The sequence below is a fragment of the Durotheca rogersii genome (genome assembly GCF_024521655.1).
Source record: "Durotheca rogersii strain YMJ 92031201 chromosome Unknown GGS23scaffold_3, whole genome shotgun sequence".
In the NCBI taxonomy this organism is placed as follows: Eukaryota; Fungi; Ascomycota; class Sordariomycetes; order Xylariales; family Xylariaceae; genus Durotheca; species Durotheca rogersii.
In genome coordinates, this window is record NW_026251234.1 from 1009645 (window position 1) to 1021815 (window position 12171).

A 12171-nucleotide genomic window follows, 5' to 3' on the forward strand; every position below is an offset into this window, starting at 1 on the left:
TATGCTCGAGACATGTACTTCGTCTCTACTCATATGCATGGGACGAAGGCAGCGAGAGGAAAGAAGAAGAACACTGGATCCCGCTAGTTGTCTCCTCTCGGTATCCGCTTGCGGTCCATTTGTTCGATTGCGAGAAGCAAGAGGAGGTACCCAATAGATGTATCTTCTTCCACGTAGAGGTAAACACTTTAAAAGGGCATTGTTGCGATGCTACCTAGGTACCTGTATTTCTCTCCCCCGATCATACGAGTAGCTATAACCCTCCCTGCCTGTGTAATTGTATACCAGGCGTGCTATATGTACAGGTATGGAGAGAGCACGTACATTGGGTACCTCCCGTTGCGGTGGTAGGTACAGGCAGGCAGGCAGGCAGGCAGGCAGGTAATCACCGTCGTATAAGCTGCGAACCCAGCCATACCTCCCTATCGACAGCGTACCCGACCCCATATTACCAACCTACCTAGGTAGGTAGGTAGGTTAGGAGGTACCTACCTTAGAGGTACTTAGGTGCGTCCCTGCACCGGACAGCCCTGGGTACCTAAGCTTTCGGCCATGCGTCCGCCCAAGCCAACCGGAGCTGCCAACGGCCCCAACCCCACAAGACGTGAATTCAAGTGTCAATTGGAATTCTCACAGTCTTCCAACACTGCATACAACCAACTCCGGTTCTCTTACTTCCACTCGATCCGATTCCTCCCCCGTCTCGCTGCCATTTGTATCCATTTTACGCTCGTCGCGCCCATCGCTGCCCATCGCCTTCTCTCCTGCTCCTTTCCTACTCCTCCTCCCCGCCTTATCCGCCTGAATTACTACTCCCCCTTCTCTTGATTCGAAGCGCAGTTCTCTAGGCCCCTTCTGTCCTTTATCGTGCCAGCAAACCAAAACGCTGGTTGGCCTGCACTCCCGACGCTTCCTGCCATTGAAATAGGCACGCAGAATAGCGAGATCGAATTGGAACCCGGCCTCGAGTTATCCCTCGTAGCGGTCCTCTGGGTGCATGTTTGGCTGGCCCAATGCCAATTACCCATCGGCTGCATCCATTTTTTTTCCGTTGACATATCTAGCTCGCCAACCATCCAGCTACGCACACCACATATCTATACGCACTACATCCCACCTTACCCATCTAACCTCCTCCTCCTCCTCTGCTCACCTGCTCGCACCGAGTCCGACAGCCTCCCCTAGCCAACGTCATCAGATGTTGGGGTAGGGATCGAACACTGCTCCTTCTCCCGTTGTATTTTCGAACAGAATCCGGAACCGTCTCCCCCCTCTTTTCTCGGCTCTTTTTCTCAAAAGATGGCGCAGGATTCCCTGAGGGCTTTAGTCGACAATATCCCCGACTGGCTCAAACGCCTCGACGATCTTAATGGACAAATCGAGCAACGCCAGCTGGATCTGGCCAGCCTATCCGAGAATAAATCCTCCGCACGTTCCATCAGGAACCGCGGGTCAACCGAATCTCTGAAACCGCGAGATGAAGGCCCGACAATTCTGCCTACGGACGCCGTCGATAGTCATCCGGCCCCGCTTCCGTCCCGACGACCCAACGCCCAGCCACAAGACGGCGTCGAACCTCCTTCGAGCCCCGTGAGCGAGCCTAAATCTAAGTCCTCGCTCCAGCAGAAGAACGAGGTCGTGGCGGCGGCGCAAAGAAGAGTACGCGCGACGGTTCGCAGGCGCCACAAGACGGAATCCATGGTCAGCGTCGAACACGGTATACCGAAATACAGATCGCGAAATATGATCATTGTCTACTACGACAGCTACGTGCAGTCGTTCTTTGAAGAGCTGGTTAAATTTGTATCGCAGCAGCGGAACTCGATGCGAAAGGCGAAGTTGGCAGCTAAGATGGTTCAGATCAAGAGGTTAGCCGAACTCGACATGCCCGACGATGAGGACGACGACAATAACGACAACGAGAGCCAGGGCGACCTGAAAGCCGGAGCCAGCAACGGCGCTACCGGTCTCGAGGCCGCAACCCCGAAGGCTAAGCCGGCTGGGCCAGAAGAGCTCATGCTGAGGTTTAGAAGTACGCGGCAAATGGGGTCTCGGCAGATGGCGTCTAGGTCTGGGCTGGCTGGCGGGCTAGGCTCGTTCCAAGACCAAGCCGACATCTGGGAGGAACTTGATAGGGGCCTCGAGTTCGTCCAGGGCATGTGCGAACACGGCGCGCACCAGTTTCTCCGCGAGGGAGACTGTAGCGACGAAATTGAGAAGATAAAGAAGCGTCTCTCGCAGACGAAGGAGGCCGCCGACAAGGAATTGGCGCGGCCTTCGACGGAAAGCACAAGCAGCTCCAGTCCCCCCGCGCCCATCCGGTCGCGAAGTTACCGCCCGATGATGATGCGGAGGGAGGCCGGCGCCTGCGGCTCCAAGACGCCTTGCCCCCCAAAGAAGGAGAGCGTAGACGTTGAGGACGAGGGGGTTCAGGATATGGATTACATCCAGCCAGCTGAGAAAGCTACCGAGCCTGCTGCGAACGGCCCTAGCTCTTAGAACGGAGACACGGTCACGCTACGTTCTTTTCCGTGCGACTCGCGGATTCAGGCAACATACTACACTCTACATACCCATCTAATACTGCACATACACACACACACACACACACACACACACACACACACACACACACACACACACACACACACACACACACACACACATACATATATATACATATACGTACTGTGTATTTCCTGTTGGGAGCTGTTTACCTACGTGTCCGCATCGCGACGGAGTCGGGTTTTTCGTTGGACAGAAAAATGACCACCCTTTCCTCTGGTGTTTTATTTTATGCACCGACGAGATGACTGCATTCTAAAATTAAAACGGTCCATAGTTAGATCTGGTGTCGCCCGAATCATACTCACCCTCTTTCGCTTTTTTCGGGGGGTTTTTTTTTTTCCTTGCAGTGCCGACGACGGACGAGCAAAAATGGCACGCATCAGCATTTTCTACTCTTTCGACAGGTGCTCGGAGTTAGGCTGGGGTAAAGGGGATCGAAGGGGAAGGGCATGTGGAAAGGAGACGGGCAAAGGGACAACGACTTTGGGGAATGGGCAGTTGGTCGAGAAACCCAGACCGAACCGTCACAGGGCCGACACGGCTTTCATGGGTCCACGGGTGTCCCATCATTCACGGCCGAGCGAACGGCAGTACATGTGTGCGCGGTATGTACGCATGTACGTATGTACGTATGCGTATGCCTGCCTATTTTATGTATAAACCTCTTAATATCAAGACCCTCCTCGAGAATTCATCTTGCGTAGACTCGGACTCGGTAAGAAACCGGTATTATACCGTGTGGGAGAGGGGAGCGGGAGGGGAGGACCCAGAAAAGGGGGTGGGTGGACTGTAGTAGCCGCCGACCTGCACCGAACAGGCCGGCCAATACCACTTACCTGCCTAGGTGAATTACTTGAACTAGCTACGACCCGACGCTCTTTTTACCTCGCCGCGCGCTCGCTTTCGGGGCTGACGAACGCCCGGCATGTTCTCGTGTTCTCTCTCTCTATATAACTTTGGCCTCGCACATCCCAGGCGACGTTGCATGCACATAGCTGTTGTATCTATATGTCTTGATCTATATATCTAACCTACCTAATCTACGGGTAGGTATCTATACGACCCCTTACACCAGAGATAGGTAGGTTAGGTAGGTACTTGACCAGCTAGGGAGCGGCACTACAGGGGTGGCGGGTAAGTGCCCACGCGGCAAGGGGCACGGGAAGCCCCGAGCCGAGCGGGAACCTCATCGTCGTCATCGTCACTTGAAGAGGAGGGGGGAGGGGGGGGCAGGCATAACTCGGCTGCGACTGTAGGGGGGAAGAGAGATGATAAGAGGAGAGCAGCTCGAGGGCGGGCAGCTGGCTGTCGTCGTACCTGTTGTGCTAGCGGGGGCGACTGCGACTCCATGGGTATCTGGAACCTCTGAGCTCTGCTCTGCTCTGCTCTGCTCTGCTCTGCTCTGCTCTGCTCTGCTCTGCTCTGCTCTGCTCTGCTCTGCTCTGCTCTGCTCTGCTCTGCTCTGCTCTGCTCGCCGCGCCGGGTCCGTCTCGTCTTGCCTCGTCTCGCCTCGCCGCGCCTCGCTCGCGGCCTGTAGGTATGCTTCGTACGCGCGAGGTTAGGTACCTAGGTAGGTGGGTAGGTAGTAGGCGGTAGGCTTAGCCCGCCTTAGGCGCCGCGGGGATCGCGGTATACTCGCCTGTACAGATAGTACATACCTCTGCCTCTCCACCCCCGCCGACAAGGTAAGGTGGGTAGGTTGGTTGGTAGGTAGGTGGACAAGTCCGCTCGACTGCGCGCCGCGACGTATGTAGCTAGCCCCCCCCCCCCCCCGCCCGCCGCGCGCTGAGCGACGGCGTCCCGCGGGAAGAGAGCGCGGACGCTTCCAGCAAGGCTCTACCCGTCTGCCTGCCTGCCTGCCTGTCTGCGAGGCGTGTATGTACCTACGTACGCACGCACGCAAAGAGCGGGAGACGGCGGCGGAGGCGGGCGCGGGTTGTGGGTGCTGCCGCTGGAGCTGTTGGCGCGATGTTACATTTCCCGTGTTTTCATTTCGTTTCTACTGCCATTATTGCCTAGGTATTGTTCTGCTCCTTTCCCTTCCTTTCCTTTCCTTTTTTTCTTTCCTCCCCCCCAACCCCTCGTCGCCTGACGTTCTCATCTCGCATCTACTTGCCTCCGCACGCGCTTCCTTGTCTCTTAGGTACCTGCCTCCTACTGCCGTTCGTTCGTCCGTTCCTATCTTGGCCTCAGCCCCGATCCCTCTCGGCGGGGCGCCATTGGGGCGGACCTTTTGGTCGCGCCCCCGGGGGGGGGGAGAGGGTTGCGCGAGGGGCGAACGTGCCGATCCTGCCGATGCTGCGTGTGTGCTCATAGGTAGATACGTTCTGGCTTGCTTTATTTCGGTAGATTAGGTAGACGTGACTGTGTAGGTACGTAGGTAAGTAAGTAGGTACTTAGATCTATCCTGCTTGCCGCATGCGTGCCTATAAGACGGGTACTATATACGATATATATAGATAGATAGATGGATTGACATAGAACTACCTCTATATATTTATATATATAGACACATATATGTCCATGCATAGGTAAGTATCCCTTCTTTTCACGTGAGCGCCTTTTCGCTTGCCCGTTCCGGATCGGGAGCGAGGGGAGGGGTGAGTTATATTTATCGCAGGCTGGCAGATTCACGAACACGGCAAGAGAGCCGATGCAGGAAGAGGGAGGGGTGTGGTGGCGGCCGCGGCGGATTGGGGAAACGGGTGAGGGGGAGAGGGAACTCATCTCGGCACGGAAGGCGAGAGAATAAGGTACCTGGAGTAATCGAAAAAAGAAATCAAATGGAGGAGGATGAGGCGGGAGACGCAGATGGATAGCAGCAACAACTCGGGCTAGCTGCGAAGGCATGTAAGTGGTGGTAACGATGTTGGCACACCGCGGATGTATACATCCGCTCGCCGTCTTTCCTGTTTGTTCTTTTGTTTTTTTCTTTTTTTTCCTTTCCCTGATGCTGCTGCTTCGTACCGGCGACGGCGCGACAGCGAATCGAAATGTGCTGAGGCTTCGGGGGTTGGGCGGGATGGCCGTCGGGATGAGTGGACGCGTCGTCACCCTGCCTTCATCTCCATAATCCCCGTCCTCATCCTCGCCCTCATCCCACCTGACCGGAGTCGCGGTCGCGACTGCGAAGAGATGACAGGAGTGACGAGGACCCGGATTGGCCCGACAGCGGAGGCGAAATTGCCCAAGGAAAACAAAATGAAGACAGGAAAATGGAGACGACGTTGGCTGTGACGCGCCCGCCATCTCGAACCGTCCACGTCGCTGGCGTACGTCGTCCTCCTTCGCATCATCGTACCTACCAACGTACATAGGCCCTAACGAATTACGACCAATAGACGTCCCCTCTCCCTCGGGCCGTAAACGCTACTGAGTTGTACGCATGTTATGTATGTTGGTGCTTCAGCCCGACGGGTCTCTCTTCTTTCTCTGTCTCTCGCTCTCGCTCTCGCTCTCGCCCTCGCCCTCGCCCTCTCGCTGGCTCGCTTGCGCCTCGGTGCTTCGGCGTTGGTCGATCCCCCCCCTCCCCCTTTTCGTTGCCGACAGAGCGCCGCGGACCCGCGGCCAACTCCGCCGGATACCTGTGTATATGGGACTTCGAGACAATCGGAGTGCTGGCCTCTTCGCTTGCTTGTCAGTCCTGCCCATTCGCTTGCAGCTTCCGCGCGCGCAGGGCTCGAGACCGAGGACGTCTGACCACCTCTGCTCGACTGACGGCGGCTCGTCTGACGCGGTGCTTCGTCTCTTCAGCCAGCCACTTTCTCCCCCCCCCCCGCCCCTCTTCTCGCCCTTGTTGAGTCTCAAGCGTGTGGACAGGACGGTCGAGTTGGGCTGGGGGCGGTCGTGGGGCTGAGGAGAGGAGGGCCGGCTGGCCGAGAGCGCGCGCCCGCGTGGGATATTATGTACTTAGCTAATGGTGTGCAAGTATCGATCGCCCTGAACTAGCGTTTTCTTCGCCGCCGGGATCTGCTGAGCCGGCCATGTGCCCGCGCAAGGACGGACGGGACCAGCCCTCCCCCTACCCGGGAACGTGACCGCCGGCGGATGACTCGGTGTAAGTGAGGCCCGTCGTACAGGGGGCCACCGCCACCTCTTCGCTACTTCGGCGCCTCGATCGCCTCTATAGAGGACAACTGCTCTTTACTTCGTGCACCCCGTGGTCGGCAAAGCCGAACCCCTGCGCGTCGCCCATCTCCGTGCGCTGGTAAACGCCGAACCGGCCCTTCCCATATGCAGGGCAGGGGAATATTAAGGGCGAAAGGGGGGCGGGGATCGTACGCCTATACCCACTCACCCCTTCCGTGTGTCCTAATCCCGAGGTATAGAGCTGCCCGTCTTCTCCCTTCCAGGTGTCCCCGTCGTTCCCGGTAAGTCCACGCCGCCACCGGATGCCAGGCTATTGTGTGTGCATGGTAGGTACCGATTATATAGTGGCCACGATGCTACCCACCCTCCTCGCTCACCGAGAATACTTCTCCAGTCTTTACTACGTACGCCCACGTAGCTGTCCACATCGCCCTGCCAACTTTCTAGCACCTGGGGCCGAGGTCGGCGCGTGCAGCGATAGTGGTTGACTGGCTTGCCTACCATCTACAAGTTTGTGCGACAAGCCCCCCTGAATCTCTCTTTCTCTGGCCCTCTCTATGTGGGCGTGGCGGTTCTGTGTTCGCGATCCGCGTTGCGGCCAGAGCCTCCGGGGCATGGCCAGCGGCCATACGCGCAGCCTGCCGTGTCTGCCTCATCCGGCTGGTAGCCGTCTCTCTTCGGCCCTGCTACCTTGTCATCCGCGCGAGAGACGATGGTCTCCCTTACAGGTGGGGAACCGCTTCCTCCCTTCCTCCCGGCGACGCTGGCCAGTTAAGACCGGGCTCGACTACATGATATGCAAGAAGTGGCTGTTGGCTGGCGCATCTATAGCTCTCGTGGCCTCATCCACGGCCCTACCCAGTTGATCGAGTAGTTTGACGATGGATAGATGGATAGACAGGCGCCGCTGCGCCACTCCTTGGGATGCTGGAAAACGGGCCCTGCCCTCCCCCCCTCCACACCTCTTCTCCCCCTTTGTGTTTTTTCCCTCGAAGGTGTGGGCCAGATATACATATCCCACAAGGACATCTTTTCTTTTCTCTCTTGTTTCGTGATATCATTACATAACATCTATACCGCAACGTGGGCCGGATCAAACCGACCACCCCCGGCGCGTCTCCCGACCCAAGTCTTTCCCGCCTCCTATGTCCTTCTATCGAAAAAAGAAAAAAAAAAAAGAGAATATAGACGTACGTCATCGTACACAAACCTCGGTGGCAGGGGTTACCGTTACTTGTATACCCCCTTCTTTTCTTCCCTCCCCTTTTTTGGATAATGTCGTAACGTCACCTACAGGAACTCGCTCAGTACGGCCACCCGCGTCCTGGCGTCCTCGGTGCCTTGTTCGCCGTCCGCCATTACCTTGAGGATCTGGACCATGCGGGCTGAAGCGTACATGTTAGCATCGGGAGCCGAGACTGGTGAAAAAGTGACGAAAAAGGGGGTGAGAGGTATAGGATGTGGGGCCTAGGTATGTATGCGGGGTGGATAAGGGGGGGAGGTTAAGGCGCCACGTACTTATGTCGGCCCTGGCCCTAGCGAACACGGGGTCTCGGAAGAACTGGTCGGCAGCGGCCGCGGAGGGGTCATGGGCAGCCTCGTGGAGGACGTTGCCGATGCAGAGGGCCTCGAGGAACGCGCGGTGGTGGAAGACCCACCAGACGCGGGCCTCGGTGTCGAAGAGGGTGAAGAGGACAAAAAAGCTGGCGATAGCCTCGTGGGCAGCTTCGAGCGTCGCGCGCACATTAACCGGCACGTCGGCGCTCTCGGACGCGTGCACGAGCATGAGATTGTGGTAGTAGTTGCTGCTGAGGAAGAGCGTCTGCCGCACCGCCCGCTTGTTCGTACACGCGAGCTGTGCGATGCTCTCCTGATCCCACGACCGGAAAACGTCTGGGAAGGACCGGTACACCGCCCGGAAGTCCGCCACCAGCTTCGACTTCTGCCGCTGCGTCGCGCATATCGGCACGTCTAGCGACCGCGGGCTCGAGATCGTCTCCTGCACCAGGTTCGCCAGCATCCAGGTCCCGCGCAGGTACGCGGCATCGGTCAGGTCCGGCTCCGCGCCCGTAGGGTCGTCGACGAAGTCGTCCACCTTGACGTCCGTATGCGTCGCGTTGGGGGGCAGCGAGAGCAGCACGGTGAGGAAGGTGTCCTGGACGAGGACGGCCTGCCAGAGCTTACGCCGCTGTTGCTTTTCGAACGCGCTCCCGTTGGGGATGACTAGAGCCAAGATTTACTTCCCGTCAGCTTCTCGAACCGCTCGCCAACGTAGCCATCGACTATTACGAAGGGCCTACCGAGATTTGGGTCCCTGTGCAGGCCCATCGCATAAGCTTGCCTCACTGCGATTTAACACGTAGCGTTAGTGATCATCTCCCTCCCCCTTAACTTGCGTCCGGTGCCTCCGTAATAGGATATCAGTGTCGCGAGCACTGCTCGATGCGTGCGAAAGCTCCTAGCATTAGTTCCATACGAGAGCCGCAGGCTCCCGGATAGGGGTAGATGGGGTAAAATAGGAGAAGTAGAGACAGTGGGAGGTAGGGGGGGAGGGACGGGGGGACGGGCGCTTGGTGCTGGTGTAATGCGGAAATGCACGTACGTAATAAGCCGGAAAAAGCCCAACCGTCCGAGGCGTGATTGTCGTTGATCAGGAAGTAACCGATCAACACCATAGCCTGGACGGAGCGCAGCGACGCCGTATTCAGGTACGACATCATGCGTAACGCCTGGTTGCCGGCCGAGGCGTAGAATTCGGACGTCTGTTTGCGGTCCCTCGCATTGGTTGTCGAGACAAACTGGGTGCCTAACGCCATCATGGTGAAGAGAAGACCGACGAAGGCGGCGTCGGTCTTCTCGGCGTCCTGCAGCGCCCAGAATTGCTCATATTCGAGGTAGAAGGCGTGGCGGTCTATGATGGGGTAGATGGGGTCCACGCATTCATAGTACTGGCTCAACAAGATGTCGGCCTGTAACTTGTCGGGCAGGACTCCGATGACTTCGGGGAGCCCGCCCTCGCAAGTCCAGTAGTTGGCAAAGGGATGCTCCGCGCCTATCCCGAAGACGTTGAACGCTGTGGGGCGGGATGTAGATACGTTAGAGAGGAGCCCTCTTGACGACGCGACGGACCCACGAGAAGCTGTCCGACCGGATAGCATACCTCTGTCTGCTATATTCGGAACGGCGGGCTTCATTCCACTCATCGTCACCTTTTTCTTTGGCGGCTTTGTCATCCTGCGGCCATTGATAGCCGGCCGCGACGTCTCCCTGGCGCGCCCAGCGTTGATTAGCTGCGGGACTTTGGGAAGGGGGAAAACCCCCCTAAAAAGGGGAGGGGAAGGGAGGGTTGCTTTGTCTTCGCAAAGAGGCGCTTACTCGAGGAGGTTTGCCACATGCGCATACTTGCACTCGGTTTGGCGTTTGATACCTGAAGGCGGGGGGAGGAGGGGAGGAGGGGAGCTATGTTAGCATGCGTCGAAGGGGGGTGCGCCTTAGGCGATACATATAGGTGAAAATGGCTGCAATAGACTAACATGCTAGACAGTGAGGTCGTCCCCTATCGCACTATAGACTCGAGATAGGACATGTCAGCAGCAGGTTCTGGCGCGGAAGCGGGATCGGGGCGGGCAGATGCGGATAAAAAGGAGAGGCGCGAGGGGGCGGCGGCTTGGATCTTGTTCAGCCTGCGACTGACGGGTGCGCGCTGTCGCACGTGGTGCGCACGTCTCCTGCGCGGTGCTACGTGATACCGACGCAGCCGCAGAGGCAGTAGGGAGACGGATTGCACCGACGGCGACGGGGATAGGTATACACAGGCGACGCAGAAATGGGAGGCGGCAGAATGCGATTCGTCGGTGACGCGCACTCCGGCAGAGGGACGAAGAGAGGCATGGCGGGGAGGATGAGAGAGGGGGAAGCGGGAATGACGGAGGAGGCGCCGAGGATCAGCAACTTGCCTTGGTCTTGCGTTCGACGCACTCCTGGCACGAGAGGGTGGGCTTGTTGCGCTTCTGCTTCTTCTTCGCCGGCTCGGCAAAAGGGGGGAGGGCGACACTGCTACCGCTGCTGGCATCGTCGGGTTCCGACTTGGCGCCGCCAAAGAAGAGCTGGCCTGCCGAATCGGGCGAGGCGTACAGTGTGCCTGCGGACGCCGGGGTCAGGATTGCGATTGGCGACAGGCCCGGCGTTGCTGAGGCTGCAGGCGTGCCCACGCTGGGATCTCCAGGCTGTCTTCCTCCGCTGCCGTACGACAAGGCCCGAGAGACCTGCGACGACGACATGCGCATCTACCGTCTGCCTTGGCCTCGCTCTCTCTCGCTCTCGCTCTCGCTCTTCCTCGCTCCACACCGGCTACCTCGCACAAGAAACTGCGTGCGCGGCGAGCCGCTGGCTGCTACGTGGCCCAGAAGGATTCAATTGAGGCTGAAGACGCGGACGGAGGTGGGCGCATCCGGGAATACGAGTCGGGTCGTGGTGGTGGGCTTGTCCTCGAGCTGCCAAGTATGGAGGTAGGTATTTGTAGAGGGAACCAGCCAGGACGGGGGAGGGATGGAGGGAGGGGGGGGGGGGGGGGCGATGCGGCACGGGGGACGGGACGGACGGGAGTGAGAGGAGACAAGAGAGAGAGGTGGGTGTAAGTGTGTAAGTCCAAGTAGGCCAGGAATAGGAACGGTGTAATTAAATTATGGCGATCGATGGAGGGGCACGTTGAAGAAGCCGAGGAAGCCCTGGTCTCTTCTTATTTTTAACTCTTCTTTTTTCTTCCTACCGCCAACTCTCTTGCCTCTCGTGCTTTTCCTGTGCGTCTCCCCTCCTTCACTAGATTTTAAAGGGTTGAATCGGTATTCAGGTTTTCCCCCATCGGAGAGAAAAATTGGAGAAGGTAAAGAGGATGGAGGGAATTGCTTTTTATTTTATTTTTTATTTTTTTCTTAAAGTCAGGGTTTGCAATTGGCAGGGGCACGAGGGGGGCAGGATAAAGAATCCATTAGAACGGTGTAGGCGAATAATGGATGTTATGTATGTGTGCAAGTGTCCCAGTATGGATGGATGGGATGGGTAGAAGGTTAGGGGGGAAGGGAGGGAGGGAGGATGACGATGGATGGAGGCAAGTATCGAATTGTGTTTTTTACAGATGTGGACAAGATAGGGAGGTAGAGAGATGTGTGTGAGTGAGAGAGAGACAGAGACAGAGACAGAGAAGGGAACCAAGTAGGTAAGTAATCAATCATACAGGCATAATAATATTAAAAATAATAACACGCACGCACGCACACAACACACAGACATATCCCTATCGAGATAATCCCCTCCCCCCTTCGTTGCCGATACCTGGTATCCTTCCCTACCAGCCGGCGTCTGAGTCTACGGAGTTGGTTAGCTCGCTGTATGGATATAATATCTACGTGTGTACGGAAATCGGCGGTATTAAATAAACAACGATATATTTATATATGATTACCCATCTGTGTGTGATTCGTCTGGGCAACCCCTGGATCGACTCGTGGTCTTGTT

The 12171-nt window shown here is 57.2% G+C and overlaps 4 protein-coding genes across 4 annotated transcripts; 2 read left to right on the forward strand and 2 right to left on the reverse strand.

The window, feature by feature from the left end:
- The first annotated feature begins 1063 nt into the window (after positions 1–1063).
- GGS23DRAFT_280967 (uncharacterized protein) lies at positions 1064–2647 on the forward strand. Its single transcript, XM_051512552.1, has one exon. It carries the CDS (start codon positions 1300–1302, stop codon positions 2497–2499), a length of 1200 nt encoding a protein of 399 aa, XP_051375357.1. The 5' UTR covers positions 1064–1299; the 3' UTR covers positions 2500–2647.
- A 724-nt stretch (positions 2648–3371) lies between these two features.
- GGS23DRAFT_551428 (uncharacterized protein) lies at positions 3372–4243 on the reverse strand. Its single transcript, XM_051515350.1, has 2 exons — positions 4044–4243; positions 3372–3963 (listed from the first exon to the last, which is right to left on the reverse strand). Exon 2 carries the CDS (start codon positions 3916–3918, stop codon positions 3688–3690), a length of 231 nt encoding a protein of 76 aa, XP_051375358.1. The 5' UTR covers positions 3919–3963; positions 4044–4243; the 3' UTR covers positions 3372–3687.
- Positions 4244–5055: 812 nt separating this feature from the next.
- GGS23DRAFT_551432 (uncharacterized protein) lies at positions 5056–6003 on the forward strand. The gene has a single exon (XM_051515351.1). The coding sequence runs from the start codon at positions 5452–5454 to the stop codon at positions 5803–5805; it is 354 nt and encodes a 117-aa protein (XP_051375359.1). The 5' UTR covers positions 5056–5451; the 3' UTR covers positions 5806–6003.
- A 1868-nt stretch (positions 6004–7871) lies between these two features.
- Positions 7872–10628, reverse strand: GGS23DRAFT_551437 (fungal-specific transcription factor domain-containing protein). Its single transcript, XM_051515352.1, has 5 exons — positions 10033–10628; positions 9260–9924; positions 8958–9002; positions 8176–8880; positions 7872–8042 (listed from the first exon to the last, which is right to left on the reverse strand). The coding sequence occupies exons 2-5, from the start codon at positions 9888–9890 to the stop codon at positions 7948–7950; spliced, it is 1476 nt and encodes a 491-aa protein (XP_051375360.1). The 5' UTR covers positions 9891–9924; positions 10033–10628; the 3' UTR covers positions 7872–7947.
- Positions 10629–12171: the final 1543 nt, after the last annotated feature.